Source organism: Prinia subflava, chromosome 2 (assembly GCF_021018805.1).
Source record: "Prinia subflava isolate CZ2003 ecotype Zambia chromosome 2, Cam_Psub_1.2, whole genome shotgun sequence".
Classification (NCBI taxonomy): Eukaryota; Metazoa; Chordata; class Aves; order Passeriformes; family Cisticolidae; genus Prinia; species Prinia subflava.
In genome coordinates, this window is record NC_086248.1 from 48783926 (window position 1) to 48799375 (window position 15450).

At 38.6% G+C, this 15450-nt stretch overlaps 1 protein-coding gene across 1 annotated transcript; it reads right to left on the reverse strand.

The window, feature by feature from the left end:
* Window positions 1–2331: 2331 nt before the first annotated feature.
* Window positions 2332–13934, reverse strand: GPRC6A (G protein-coupled receptor class C group 6 member A). Its single transcript, XM_063391853.1, has 6 exons — window positions 13741–13934; window positions 11852–12155; window positions 8783–9610; window positions 6247–6459; window positions 4778–4901; window positions 2332–3452 (listed from the first exon to the last, which is right to left on the reverse strand). The coding sequence occupies exons 1-6, from the start codon at window positions 13932–13934 to the stop codon at window positions 2332–2334; spliced, it is 2784 nt and encodes a 927-aa protein (XP_063247923.1).
* Window positions 13935–15450: the final 1516 nt, after the last annotated feature.

A 15450-nucleotide genomic window follows, 5' to 3' on the forward strand; every position in this document is an offset into this window, starting at 1 on the left:
CTTCTGTGCTCTGGGGATGAAAATCTGTCTCAGGCTAATTTAATATTCCTGTGACTGGAAAGAGATTGCTGGAATAATTACTGCCCTGGGCAGGAGAATGTGCACAAGTGCTCCTTTAGCATGATAAACTCCTCTATTTTAATCTTTTTCATATCCTCTGTGTAGGGCAGCACAATCCCTTTATGTTCTACCTACATTTGATCACTTGTTTCTTGTAGACAAGTCATTTAAAACCATGTAACACATCTTGGTATAATGTCTCTTTTTTGCTGCCAAGTCAAGCTCCCAAACCTGTTACATCCTCTCTGCTCCACCATGGACTGTGCTTTGCACAGAAGACCTGAGTAGCTGGAGAATTAGATGGAGCATGTAGGGCTCCTTTGGGATTCTGCCACATGTGATGTCTTTCCTCAGAGATACCTCGGTAGACACCTTCACACTCCTGTCACCAGGCCCTGTTCATCAAGGCATTCTCCTCATTGTCCTGCAGGATGATTCCCCAGACAGCTTTCAATCTAGAGGATGTTCCTAAGCAGGCTGAGGTCCACAGTGGAAACACTTGACAGGTGCGTGTATTGCTGCTGTTCAAGGCCAAATAGGAGCTCATGGGGAGAGATAAGGAAATTAAGTAAGCAAACTCAATTTCAAATATTGATATGGCTTTAATCATTCCCTTTCATAGAGCTTCAAGGCATGCTACTCTCAAGACTTTTGAAAGCAATAAATACAGGTACAACATTCCAGCCAAATTAACTTTTCTCACCAGCTGATTGCTGACAGTTGTGCAATATAAGCTTTGCTTCTCTCTTTTAGGGCAAGATTTCTTGCTGCATTGGCAGTCAGATTTCAGGCATTTTAACCTTACCATGCATAACCTCGTATGCAGAAAAGTATTTGTAACAACTGAAGTATAAACAGCATTCAACATATAAATATAAACACATCACCCTTCATTCCTAAAATCAGCAACAGAGCATATGTATTTACACAAACCTGTATGTGAATTGCACACTTGCCTTTCAAATTACTTTAAAATACCTTCACAGATACACAATACCAAGGATTTTAGTATTATTTTACACTAACATGGCACAGAACTTAAAATAGCAAAGCTTCTATGTTCTGGGCTTCATGAATATGGAAAATTATTTTTCTCTTCCTGTATTGACAATGTAGCTCTGCTGTTTAAGCTCTGTGGTACCAATTCCCCGACAGAAAAATTCCTCCTTCTCTGGATGTGCCCTTTGCCTCTCACAGAGATGGCACAGCACAGCTGTGCTCCTGGAGCTACACAGCAGAGACTCATTCAGTGCAGATCATGCCAGGTCATCCTTGTGCTGCTTCTGTGTATCATAATGATGCATTGTCGTGTTCTTATTGAATATCACATTTTTTAAATATATATCGACCCCCTCAAATTTTCCAGGATGCACTCATGCTGATACTGGTCATTACATTATATATGCTAATGAGAGGAATCAATTAATGGTAATAAGTTTTGACATTACACATTGACTTTACACTTTCAAATAAAAGGACACCTGGGGCTTGCTCTCCTCATGTATCAGAGGATGTGCATGAGGTGAATCAGTGTGTTTCTTCTGAGTATGGGGAAAAAAGTCAGATAAACATACGTATAACTACAGAGCCCCAGAAGAATTCTCTGATTTCTTTATAGACCAGTCTCATTACCATGCTAGTAAACATAAGGAACCTTAAATGCTACTAGAGCACTCATCTGGAATAAGGTGTACAATTTTGGGGAGGAAAAAAAAAAGATCCACTGATACCAGATGAAAAGAGTTACTTTTGGAAGTTCAGAAGAATGGAAAGCCTATCTTAAAAGTGGAGACTAAAGGACTGGACTTGTTTATCTTGGCAAACAAAGGCAGGGACAAGGTTCTCTTTGATCTGTAAAATGGGGCCAGATGAGAAGAGCTACTTCAACAACTGACCATCAAAGAGGCAAAAGAAATGGGGAAACTCATGTGGTCCCACTTACACAACTGTGAGAAATAATAATTTTGTGATGCTTCTGCCTCACTTGAGGAAGGGAGGTTGCAGGATAAGTTCCCAAGGGTAGATATGGGCTGGATGGGGAAGGAAGGGAGCTGCTGAAGGAGATTGCACATCAGGGAGTTTGCAGGAGCAAGGGATGGACTCTGTGAGTCAGGAAAGCCTTTCAGATCTGGTAATGGATAACTGCTTAAGTACAGGGAAAGGTGTTTCATGTGGCCTGCCCTCCTTGAGGATACCAAAACGAAAGAGATCTGAAAGAGAAATGGCTCGCTAAAATGGCTTTTTAACTTCTGGTACTTTATCACTGGCCAGTCATATGCTGGAGACTCTTTTCCTGACCACAGTCCTTGCAGCATTTTTAGGAAGAACTTTACCTTTTATTAGTGGCTGCCCAGGCACTTGGAAATGGCAGTTTCCATTCACAGAGTCATTTTCAGTTTTACATGAGTCTGTGATAGTACCTTGGAAGCTGGAAGATTTTGAATCTAAAGAAACCTGACTAACAGCAACGCTGCCTGCACTCTTGGAGGAATAAGTGTAAACCATTTTGAGAAAGGCAGATTTTGTGTTTCTTTCTTGCTTGTAAATAATGATATAGCATTTTGGAAGAAAAGTGCAGCAGAGGATTCCGTAATTAGATATTAAAACAACAATGATTTCCACTGCTGGCAAGTATTTGCCAAATGTAGTGGCGTAGACAGGGATAAATACGATCCATGCTATAAAGTAAATTAGCATGCCAAAAGTGATGAATTTAGCTTCATTGTAATTCTCTGGCAACTTCCTACCTTTAAAGGCAAATATGAAGCAAATAAATGCTAAGGCAGCGATGTAGCCCAACATAATCCCAAAAGCTACAATAGACCCCTCATTGCATTCCAGAATTATTGATCTTGGGATTGAGAAATTTTGATTTACAAAAGGTGTCCTAAATATGAGCCAGAAGGTGCAAATGATAACTTGAATTCCAGTGCAGGTGACCACAGTGGGAATAGGTCTATACATGCATTTCAGGAAATTTTGAAGCTTGGGATCAAAGCTGAAAGCTAGTAAAATTTTTAGTGACTTTATTAAAATACATGAAATGCAGAGTGTAAAACTTATGCCAAAGAGTGCTTGCCTAGTTTTACATTTGAATTCTGTGGGTACATCTATGAAGAAGACAGTGCTTAAAAAAATTAAGAAGTGGCTGAAGAGGATAATATAGCAGACAGTCAGACCACCAGATGCCTTTACAACGGGTGTGTCCAAGTTTTTGGTGAATATTACACAAATGGACAAAACCAACACAACCCCAAAAGCGGAGAGGAGGAGGAGGAAGACAGCAAACCAGTCAGTCCAGGCCAGGAAATAGATTGTCTTTCTGTAGCACGTGGTGCTGTTGATGGGAGCCCAGTAGGTTTTGTTGTTACATCGGTAGCAGTAATCCATATCTGGAAGCAGAAAAAAGGAGGATATCTTAGAACCCCGAAGTGAATGAACTGCAAAGCGGATTGTGGGGAGTTGAGATACAGGAGCGATGTGGGGAGGGATGCTAAAGGGAAAAGACGGGTCTGACTGCTCCTGACCCCGGCTGTCGCTGTCCAGGGGGAGGAGCTGCAGGGCTGCGGTGGCAGCGGCACAAAGAACAGGACAAATGCCTGGAGCTCCCTGCAAGGGAGCAAGCCCTGCCTGCAGCCAGCGACAAGCAGAGAAAACCACCGGGGCTCTAAAACTGTCTAGTTCGTCACTGACCGGTGAAATGTGGCCTGGCCAGGGACAGGCAAACTTTAATTGAAACCTGAAACATGACTCTAGAGTAATCAGTTCTCTTGAAAAAAATGTAACTGTTTTTCTTTCATCTCTTTTAACAAGAAAACACCGTAATATTCTCTTTACAGATAGTTTTTAAGACACAACAGCAAGAACAAACATTGTTTTACATTATGATTTGAAGGGCACTTTTGCTTTGCAATTCCTATTCTCTGCTATGGAGAAATTTCACAAATAATTGAGTAGATGAAATTTACTTTTCTTCTGCCCTCAGGATATTAAAAGTACATGCTACCTTAATTTTCTTAATTCCATCTCTCTTCTCCATATTTAATTTTCCCCTTTAAAAGGTTTTGCTTAAACCAATGGTAAATTAGATTTGATACTAGAAATTATTGCTGTACAGTTACACAAAATTACACAGTATCCTGTGGTAAGACACAAAATGTGCTGCTAAGCAAAATACACAACCCTTGAACTTCATAGATTCATAGGCTTGTAGAATGGTTTGGGGTGGAAGGGACTTTCAAAGACCATCTAGTTCCAATTCCTGTGCCAGGGGCAGGGACAACTTTCACTATGCCAGGTTGCTCAGAGCTCCTTCCAACCTGGCCTTGAACTCCTCTAAGAATGGGGCAACCACAACAACTTCTCTGGACAACCTATTCCAGTGGCTCACCCCCCTCAAAGTCAAGTGCTCCTTACTGGACTGGATGTACTATGGAAAGACAGGGAGGAAAGGCTCTATTTAATGAGAGCAAATCTCACTCATAAATCAGCCAGAATTCCATCCTAGCAAAGGGTAATGCTAGCCAGCTGGACAATCTAATTACTTTAAACTTGGTCTTTTAAGAAGCATTTATACCAAGTTTTACAGGAAACTGATCATAAACAAATATTTAAATCCCATTGCAAAATTTAACCCAAGGTTCTTAAGGCATATTATATCCAAGCAAAACAATTGCATTGATGTATGCAAACCTTTATTTGGATACATTTTTTTTACCTGTTTGGTTGCTGTAATGGTTTTCTGGGCAGTAAATACACTCATAGCAGCATGTGTGTGGACTTTCTGTAACTTTTTTCACCTGGCCTGGCCTGCAGTGCTGGGAGCATGTTGACTGAACCTTCTGCAGTGTGCAGAGGGGAAAAAAAAAGAGATCATCATCTCAAGTACAGCTAGTTACAAGGGAACATTAATATAAAATTCCAGGATTTTTTTTGTGTCATACATATTTTAAGGAAATCTGAAAATTATGTTGCAAAAGAGACATTGTAGGATCCATATTTCTTGTATTTTTTTCCACACTCAATGAGCTATAGAATGGGGCATTATTTACCGGATAATTTTATTTTTGGGACCTGAATGCTAATCCCTGGATTTGTGTGTATCTTTAAAATCTAGATCAAAGTCTTTTATTCAGCTTTGAACCTGTTTTTAGATTACAGAGGATCGTCTTCAGTGCACAGAAGCATCTGATGGGGAATTTGAGTGAACAGCTTCACAAATGAGATCCTGATACTCTGCTCAGATGCTTAGAGCCCAGGTGGGACACCTTGGCCTGAAGGAGGCATTTTGGAGGGTGCTCTGTACTGCAGCCCTGATCCTTGCCAGCTTATCCCTGGATCAAGAAGCTCCACTACTGGATATGTGATCAGGGCCTTCTCTTGAGGTCTCACTTCAGGTCCTCCTTCCAAAGACATTTTTTTGTCAGATGATCTGTCCTGAAGTACACTGTATTTCCTCTCTTCCAAGATGGTGTTTACAAGGAGGTGGAGACATTTCCTTGCACCACAAAGAGGGACAAGGTTTAAGGTTTCCTTCTGTCCTCAGCTAAGTCCCCATGTGGTGTCTAGAATTCAACCCACCTAGTAAAGTAGCCTCTCCCTGTCCCATTAGTGGGGAATGCCTTGCAGCTCAGACCTTCACCCATGCACAGAGGACAGATTGTTCAGCTGGAACTGGCCAGGGCCACCCACAAGTCCTGTCTACACCAGTGCTGGGGCTCTGGGGGCACCACCTACTCATGTCACTGACCCCAGCTCTAACAGGGGCAAATAAACAACAAAAGTTGGGGTTTTTTAACAATAAAGTCAACACATCTGAATCTTCATGTAAGAAAAAAAAAAAAAGAGGTGGTATGTAAGTGAGGGCTTTTTATACACTATCATTTTTTAATTTAAAATCCCTTTGCAAGATTCTGGATTAGCATCTTTAGGACAGACAAATCCTTCTAGGGGCATTCTGGAGAAATAAACAAATGTTGTATCACTGAGCCTGCTCACAGGCTAACATGCATCTTGGGATGCATGAAAGGGATTGAATAAACTAAGAAAGGATTCTTTGCTCTAAGAGGAGAACATTAAACCACACAAGAGATTTCTAGCTGACGTATGATTCAGTAGCAAGTACTGCAGGCAGAAAAAAATATCTGAAACAAATTACACACATTATGTCAACAAATTAAAAGTTACCTTTAAAGCCAGAAAATCTTTTCTTTTTGCTTCATCCACAAAGATAAAGCCACCTTTCTCTGCGTTGTATTCTGCCATAGTGGTGATTTCCATGTGGCCGTCAATTTCTTTCCAAAGAAGGACATCATAACTGGTGCTCATATCTCCATTGGAGTCAAACTTGACTTCCTTGTCATCATCAATGACTGTAACTTTTTTAAGTTCTTCAAGGAGCTGCACATAAGTGTAAGGAATGAAAACATACACCAGTATCATGTCAGTATGACAAACTGAATTGTTTAATATACATGTGATAATATCAAGTTAAAAAAAAAGGTTTTAGAACTAAGAGAAGCATTAAAATTCAATTTCATTTTGTTCACAGAATTACATTGTACAGACAACCCTGTTGACCTTAAAAATCTGTTATTAAACAGAATCATAATTTCATAAACTCATAATCCTAGGGTTTTTTTCCAGCCTTGAAAATTTTGGTGCGATATTCAGAGAGAAAATGTTTTTGCATACAAAAACTAAGAATCTTTTGGCATTCCCCTTCTTGTAAAGAACAGTGGTGGGCAGTGCTCCTGTTGTTACTTTATCGTCAGCAGAGTCAATCTGGGCAACATTTTCTTCCAGAGTAAATTCCCCTAGCATGTCTGAAGTATCTCGCACTGCTCCCAGCCATGACTCTGACTGAAATTGTGTATGGCAAGGTGAGACTCAGAACTGTTAATAATCAACAAACAATGTATGCCAATTTGCTCAGATGGGGAGATCAATGGCACAATGGCAATAAACAGCAAAGCCATATTTGATAGGTCACAGGAAATACCAGACAAAGGATGCTTTGTTAAGGACACTGCCCAGCTTCATATTGCAATCCATTCTGCTCAGGGGGAAAATTTCTGCCTCCCTCATCACACATAAGGTCTGTGTGAATACAGAAAAGGACAGGTTAAGGCACATTATATATCCTCACTCCCAGTTCAAGATCATGGAATAGTCCCATTAGCTGCCATGGTTCTTAATCAAAACAAAAGAGTTATTATTTTGCAGGCCTAGTGATTTTTGGCAACAGTAATTAACCGACAAGAAAAAAATTCGATGTTTGGTGAAATGCTGCATTTGAAGTTCAACTGCACTTGAAAAGCATGCTCTTACATGGGTTCATTTGTGATATTCATAGCATTTAACAAATGTGCTGATAGCTATACCACCTTAATAGGCTTTGTCAAATATATGTATCACATCTGGTGTATATAATATGTCATTTTTTCATGTATAATGTAATTCTTTGAGTGCTTATATAATTTATGAAGGATTGGTGTATTTCTAACCAATTTTATTGGTGCATTTTATGTGGATGATGCATAGTTGTGTGGAACTGAAAAGGATTTTTTTTATTGTATATACTCAGACTAGTCATATAATTCTTCTCCACTTTTTCAATTTATCTAACAATATGAGAACACCAGACCTTTTTGAATACATATTGAACTTCAGACAGAAGGGGCTAATATTTAGCAACATTTTGATGCAATGGGTTATTATTTGTGTAGCCTATAACAACAATCACTCTACTGTTTCTCTGTATATGGAAATGTATTAAATGGATTATTTGGATCCCAAGATTTTTCTGTACATATATATCTCCCTTCCTAGAGGGTTGAATTTTCATGTAGAAAAACCAGGTTGTGAAAACATCTCGGGGGAAATAATTATCTCTCTCAGTTCTCTTCATGAGTGCTTAACAACTTAAAAGGAGTTTTAATTTGGATGGTTTGGAATTTAGTTCAGTTATGATGTAAATGTAGCTCCATAAACCTGCATTCCGACAAAGTAGTCCTGAATTTGTTCCATTAGAGTTTACTAATTCATGTGAGAGTCTTATTGTTACTGGGTTATTGGTTGGTGGCTTGATTTTATTTTCAAGTCCATATCTTGGTTTGACCTGCCCTGACTTAGGATAAGAGGTCAGTGCAAATCAGAGTAGCAAATCAGAGTGCTTCAGAGGTTGTTTGACTTTTAAATGAACATTTGTTTAATCCTCTGAGTAAAAGTGTGTAAAAGTGAATAGCCCTGAGCAGGTTCTTGGGTAAAAGGTCAGGTCAGGTTTACTTGTCTGATTATTCCTCTTCTTTTCCCACCCAGCAGTGTGATAACGAGTACCTCACACATCTTAAAGATTGTGTCTTATATATAAGTCAAGATCAGACAGAGGTATAATGCATTGCATTTTCAGTTTCAAGTAGAGATTCACTGTAGAGGAAAGAACTTGAATTAAGACAGAACAGATACCATGGTGAGAGATAGTGAGAGAGGAAATTTGAAGCTCTTTGGAGATTGCTCCTATTCTGCAGTATCCCCATCTCTCAAGAGCACTCACAGTGTGTATCACAGTGGTTTGCAGCAATGTGACCAATCACTAGTAGTCAAATAGTTGATAAAAAGTCATTTAATAAAAGGACCAAGCTTTTATCTCCAGAAATATGGGAGCAAAAATGTGCTCAAAGTTAGGCAGAGAGAATGAGACCTAAAAGAATTAGCATCATACCTCCCAGGGAGTGAAGGCAGATGGATCCTTGCAGTCTCTGTCTTTGCATTGCCTTTTAATGGCATGAGCTATAGCATAGACTGCCAGCATAGTACTATGGATAAATCCTGGTTCAACGTTAGCATTCAAAAAATCATCTCTCCAGAACTGAGGTTCACTCCCATCACTGTCCAGCAGATCATCCTGGGACTGGTTTGCAATGCACGTTTGAAAATCATGATATTCCAGGTGTGCACAGACTGATGAAAGCATAATATATTCACGTAAAAACTTGTTGTTTTCAGTGGGCTTTTCATGAAGGTTTCTCAAAAACTCTTGGAATGAGGAGATGTCTCCACTTTTAAATCCAAACCCCACAACTGTTCCCAGCTGTCTAATATTGGGAATTGTACTGATCTTGACTGCAGCTGACCAGTTATCACTTGCAATCCAGATTTTATTAACGTTCCTCTCAATTGCCTTCTTGAATAGTTTGAGCACATGGAACTGTCTCATAAAGACAACAATAACATTTACTCTTTTTTCCTTAACAATCTTCTCAATTGCTCGATCAACTTTAGTGTGAAAGGTGCTGTCAGAGAGATAGGCTGGCAGCATTTCTTTAAAAGCTATGCAGACGTTGTTCACCATGGCCTGCACCCCAAAGCTCTCCAGAGCGAACCGCCCATTGTCATCGTCAGTGGCTATTACTCCGATCCAGTTCCAACCAGCTTCACAGATCAAGTGAGTCATTGCTCTTGTCTGGTGAAAATCGCTGGGGATAGTCCTGAAGAAAGAAGGAAACCTGATTTTGTCACTGAGGATTTCAGCTGACGATGCAGGACTGACCTAGGAAGAGCGAACAATTCAGTTATGGATGTGGTCTCCTCCAAAGGGTGCCAAGAGATCCAAAGCTGCCATGATTGCTCTTTCTTCCTACCTGACCTGGGCTCCCTCCTCCTGAGAGTGAGCATCAACAAGTTGCAGCCAAAGGGGGTAGGTTCTCTCTCCCTGCTCTTAGGATGGAGACTTTTGCCCAGTACCAGTTACACCTTTTTTTTTTTTTTTTCACTCTCTTCCTCAAAACTTAGTGAAGGCCAAAACCAAAATCTTTCAAAATGGATATGACAGTAATGATGGTATAAAGATTTTGGTTTACTCTGTTCAGATACCATCAACATGGTCTTCAAAACAGTATTTTAAATATTGGCTATTTTTTGAGTTTCTATTCCAATTGCTAGTACTCTTTTTTTTGTATTTTCCTATCACTGAGTGCATTAGTATGGTTCACACACATATTATTTTTTTTCTTGCCGATATTTAATTATTATATTTCAAAAGGATCACCAAATCTGTTGGAAGAACCTCACAGACAAACAAAGAGTAACCAATAATACAAAATACTATAATTCCTTCATACAAAAGATTTATCTTTTTCTTGTGAATGTAGCTAGAAAAACATAAAAAGAACATTGCTGTTTAAATATCTTCAGTTTTAATCCTTTCTTATTTTTTGTTGGAACTTTTTTCCCCTATATTATTTCTTGACAGTTCAAAAAAAAAATTTAGGATTTCCAAAATGAGAGTCACCTGTCTGGAGGTGATACAAAAATCTTACTGTGTCAGAGCACTGCCCATGCTATTGATAAGAAATATCTGTTGGATCCCATTTTCCATCTATGCCCTGCTGCAGATTTTTTTAGTCACTTGCCTTTTGATTATGTTCAAGTGTGGCACTTTAGTTTTCATACTTACTACAGTTCCTGTGGTGGCGTTGGAGGTCAGAATTACTTCCTACCATTGCAGAGGAGAAGATTGAGTTAGAAGTTATCTTTAGTTCAGATTTTATGTTTTTTCCACTCATTTGGTTAATTTATATCTATTGCCAAAACCAAAGCGCAAGACAAGCTGGTGTGGAAGTGGATCTGCTTCTTCTTTGTTAGTCCTAGCCTTGGCCCCAATTCTTTTACAAAGGTGACAATAGGAAGGTAAGCACAGGTCTAAGCACAAATGTGGGACTATACTAGTCCTAGAGAGGTCAGAAATGGAAAAGGATATTTTGGGAAGGACTAGTGTGGATCTGAACTGTTGTATTCTTTCACTTCTACAATTGTTTGAAGAGTACCAGAAGTAAATCTTCATTTTAGTGTAATCTCCCTCACTTCCCTGTCCATGGTTTTAATTGACTCCAACATTTAATTTCTCTTGGGCTGGAGAGAATTCCTGAATTTCTGACCAGATTTGATCTGGGTTTCTTTCTTTCTTTCTTTCTTTCTTTCTTTCTTTTCTTTCTTTCTTTCTTTCTTTCTTTCTTTCTTTCTTTCTTTCTTTCTTTCTTTCTTTCTTTCTTTCTTTCTTTCTTTCTTTCTTTCTTTCTTTCTTTCTTTCTTTCTTCTTTTCTTTCTTTCTTCTTTCTTTTCTTTCTTTCTTCTTTCTTTCTTTCTTCTTTCTTTCTTTCTTTCTTTCTTCTTTCTTTCTTTCTTTCTTTCTTTCTTTCTTTCTTTCTTTCTTTCTTCTTCTTTCTTTCTTTCTTTCTTTCTTTCTTTCTTTCTTTCTTTCTTTCTTTCTTTCTTTCTTTCTTTCTTTCTTTCTTTCTTTCTTTCTTTCTTTCTTTCTTTCTTTCTTTCTTTCTTTCTTTCTTTCTTTCTTTCTTTCTTCTTTCTTTTTTTTCTTTTTTTTTTCCTTGAGATAGAATGTTTTCATATTCACCCCCAGGCAAACTGGACATGGCAGCTGTAACTTAGCTGCCCGAACAAAGTCCTTGAGTGTCATCCAAGGTACACTGCAGTAACCAGGACTGACTAAAGGCACTGCCAGGCTGACAAGCGCCCAGCATGATCCTGAAAAAAAAACTTGGATAAATGTGCCTTGGGTATATAAAATATCCCTTACTGCCTTTCTTTGGCCAAGTGAATCAAGGCCTCCACTCGGACCTAAAACCCACCCATTCTGATGTCCTTAGGATGAACCAAATCCTGCCTTGTAGTAAATATATTGTTTTTTGCAATTCCTGTGATCAAAACCTTTATTCTTAGCATCTTAGGTAAATCTGAACCTCTATCCAAAATAAAATAATTGTCTCAATCTTACCTGTGGGATTAATTGCAAAGCCAACAGCCTTGACACTGCCATCGACACCTCCGAGTAGCTGGCTCCAGTGACTGCCTTGACTCTCGGGATGTAGTCTGAATAGTTACACTTGAACTCCACAGCATCCTCAGAAGAATTGAATTTAGACAGAAATCTCAGAGCAGATGCCATGGCCTTTGTAACTTCTGCACATGTGTCGTAGATTTCATAGCCCAGAGTAACTCCAGATAGCAGTGTTGAGTTGTTGATGGTTTCAATAGCATGTATCATTGCAAGTGTCTGAAGAAAAACTTGAATTTCAAAGCTGTCAGAGAAACATAGGTGGTATTTTTTAGAAAAATTTTGTTGGAAGCAAGGGTGAAGGAAAGTTTGTTTTGAGCATATCCCTTAGAATTTTACAACTGCTGAGAAGAACTGATGGCTAGTAAGTTTTGTGTGATTTGCTTGGGTTTAGTGTACAAAAGATTAAAAACCACACTTATTTTTCTCATTTAATGGGGCACTATAGTAAAATAAACACAAAACTTAAAATATACCTGAACAAATGTGTTTTTCTGGAAAAGAAAAAGGTACTAAAAGTTCAATTTTCATGATACATGAAAATTTGCAAGTGATATTTCCAGGGAACATCTTTCAGAGTCAGTGAAGATATTCCAGTTTACTACACCTGCCCAGTAAGTTTTTTAAAAATGTATTTATTTTCACCAAAAGCATGAAGAAAAGAAAAGAAAGTACTAAATATTTCAGAATAGAAGAAAATATTTCAGAAGTCGGGGTCTCTGGTGGTTGCATTGGTGTTTCTAAATACCAGACCTGATGAAATTAGCCCAGCTATTTCCCCTTATCTCCAGTGGATGTTATAACAGTTGATTAATCAAAACTGAGCTAGCACAAAATGTCTACAACAAACCCAACCCTCCTCTCAGGTCAGCTTCTCTAAAGATTACAAATCTTGTGATCTAAATTAAACTTCAGATGGACTTGAGATAATTTATGCCTGCATAGAAAAATAATGGAAGACAGACAAAAGTCATCAACTTAATCAACATTTTGACATATATCCAGATGGATACCTGCATGCCTAGCTGATTATTAGACACAAATGTGGGATTACGTTTAAAAGTCAAATAAAATTTGTGGATTTGTTCAAATTTTGAAATTGTATTTCAATTTTTAAAAATGAATGTTTGGAGTTCCTGGTCTTAAAGAAAGTTCTATTATATACTTAAAATAAAGTTCTTCACCAGGTTTCCTTTTTATGCATTCCAGAAAAATGGATGTTTCAAGCACAGCAGGATTTGGAGCCAACAGAATAAATATTCTGATGCACAGAATGCATACATGACAAGGTGTCATATGTAGGCTATCCTATAACATAAAGCCACCGTTATATGTAATAATTATGGTAATTTAAAAAATAACTACAGTGTCATCAGCAAGGTACTATCATAGATTATAACTGAGCTGCCCAAGAGATGGAAGGCAGATTTTACTATGAGCTTGGATAAAATGGAATAGTCTGCCTGTGTTCAAATCATGTAGGTTCAGCTTCATAACAAATGAATAGATGCCCAGCTGAGTCCTTCAGACCTGAAACAAATTAGCACTTCCATGGAAATCAGATGATAACACAAATCCAAGGCTATTTGATCATGTGTAGATTGAAATAGGATCAAATGCTCATTCCCTTCTCAGTAAGGTGCAGTACTTTTTATTGTAACTTGGCCATATTTTGTCATCCTGTATTAATTTACATGAAATTTGTGTGATGCCCAAGGAATCGTTAAAGACTAAGCAAAGCAAGAGAAACAGACTTTGTTGATAAGAGTTACAGGCCCAGTGTCAGTGCTCTCTTCTTTGCTATATGTGTAATTTCCAGCATTACTCACCCAGCACAATTCTGAATTACTGGCTTGATGGGCTCTTCTTCTGGATGCAGCATTTCGCTGTGAACTGCAAACAAGCCTCCGATAATGATGTCCCCCGGAGAACTGGCACCCACGAAGTCGTCAGCATTCTGGCAGGAGAAAGCCATGTCGGTGCCCATCACAAAGCAGGGGATCAAAAAGATAAGGAATGCCATGTGTCTGCTTTGCTCACTCACTCCCAGCTTTGAGTCAATCAAGCTGCAGCGCCAACAAGGGCTCCTGTGTCATCTGTAAAGAGCAGCGAAGGACAAAGGCTGCACACAAAAGTTGGTCACACCTCATAAGGTGCTTGTATTTGCCTCACTGGACAAGGCTATTTCATTGAAGGTACTAAAGCAGTGCTGTCACATAAAACGTGAGGGTGCAGGGGTGTGAGAGTGGAGTGGGAGGGAGAAACATAAATGAGTTTAAAAGGAAATGCTGGACATTAAATGTCTTATGTTGTGTTCAAAGTTTCTGATACCTTATCTGAAACACATGGCAAATATTTTGGTATAAATTTGGGCTTGTTTTGAATTCCTTCCAACTGAGTGCACTGTGCAAAGAAGTAATCATGTAATATAGTAATACTGATACTGCTGTGACAATGTCTTAAGAGTCTGATCCAAAGAATATAAAATATAAAAGACCTCTCTGTCACAGTCTGCTTTATATCAGATTCTGGTTCAAAAATCGCAACCCCAAACTACCAAAAAACTGCTTTTTTCTCAAACCCTTATATGTTTTTAAATCTTTATATAAAAAATTATTTGGATAAGTTAATATTCACGGTTCTGAGGCACGTGTCCTAGGGATTTCAGTGGGCTTTGGATCAGGTTCCGTATTTACAAACCAGGCCAAGTCTGCTGCTGGTTAATGGGATAAACACAGAACAGTGGGAAACAGTAACATTAGTCCTAATTTTTGCTTTCTCCCCGTCTGACTGAGGACACCAGCGCATGAACAGCAGCTCCTGTGCTGTGGGAGGAATGGGAAGTGGCTGTTCTCACCACCACTGTTCCCCTCAGATTCACAGGGATCAGACGCTGTGCCAGAAGGGAACTCGGGGAAAAGAGAAGCAGAAGCTGGAGTCTCAGCTTCCATAAACCCAACCTCAAACATCAAAGCAAACCTCCTTAGGACAGAAACATGACTTATGCTAATAAACAATATAATTCGTGTGAGGGACACAGATCTGGCAACAATCCTGCTCTGTTTCTGACATTGGTTTATTTCCTGTTTTCTTTTAATGATTTCTTCAGATTTTGCTTCTTTTGGCAGTATGCCAAAACACTCCTAAAGGAATGGCTCCAGTCATAGTCTTTATTGTCTGTGATTGTACAAAATCTAGGTTTACACAGAAAATTTCAACTAAGGTTTATTTACTGGCAAAGAAAATTAGAAATTGGATGTCTGTTATGCATTCTTTCTGATAAGCATAATGCATATTGTATAAATTATTCAAATTACTATATTTTGCTTGTTTTCTCAATAGTCTCTTTGTAGTAAAATACCTATTTACAACAAGATATTTCTTGTAAATGCAAATGCAACATACAAAATAATTACAAATGCAAATGTTAATCCCTAGTTAAGTTAATATTTGGGCTCTTTATTTTAATATAACTGTTTGTGTTTCTTTCATCTGTCTTCTTTCTTTCCATGTGGCATTCTCACTGCTGGGTCAGTGCA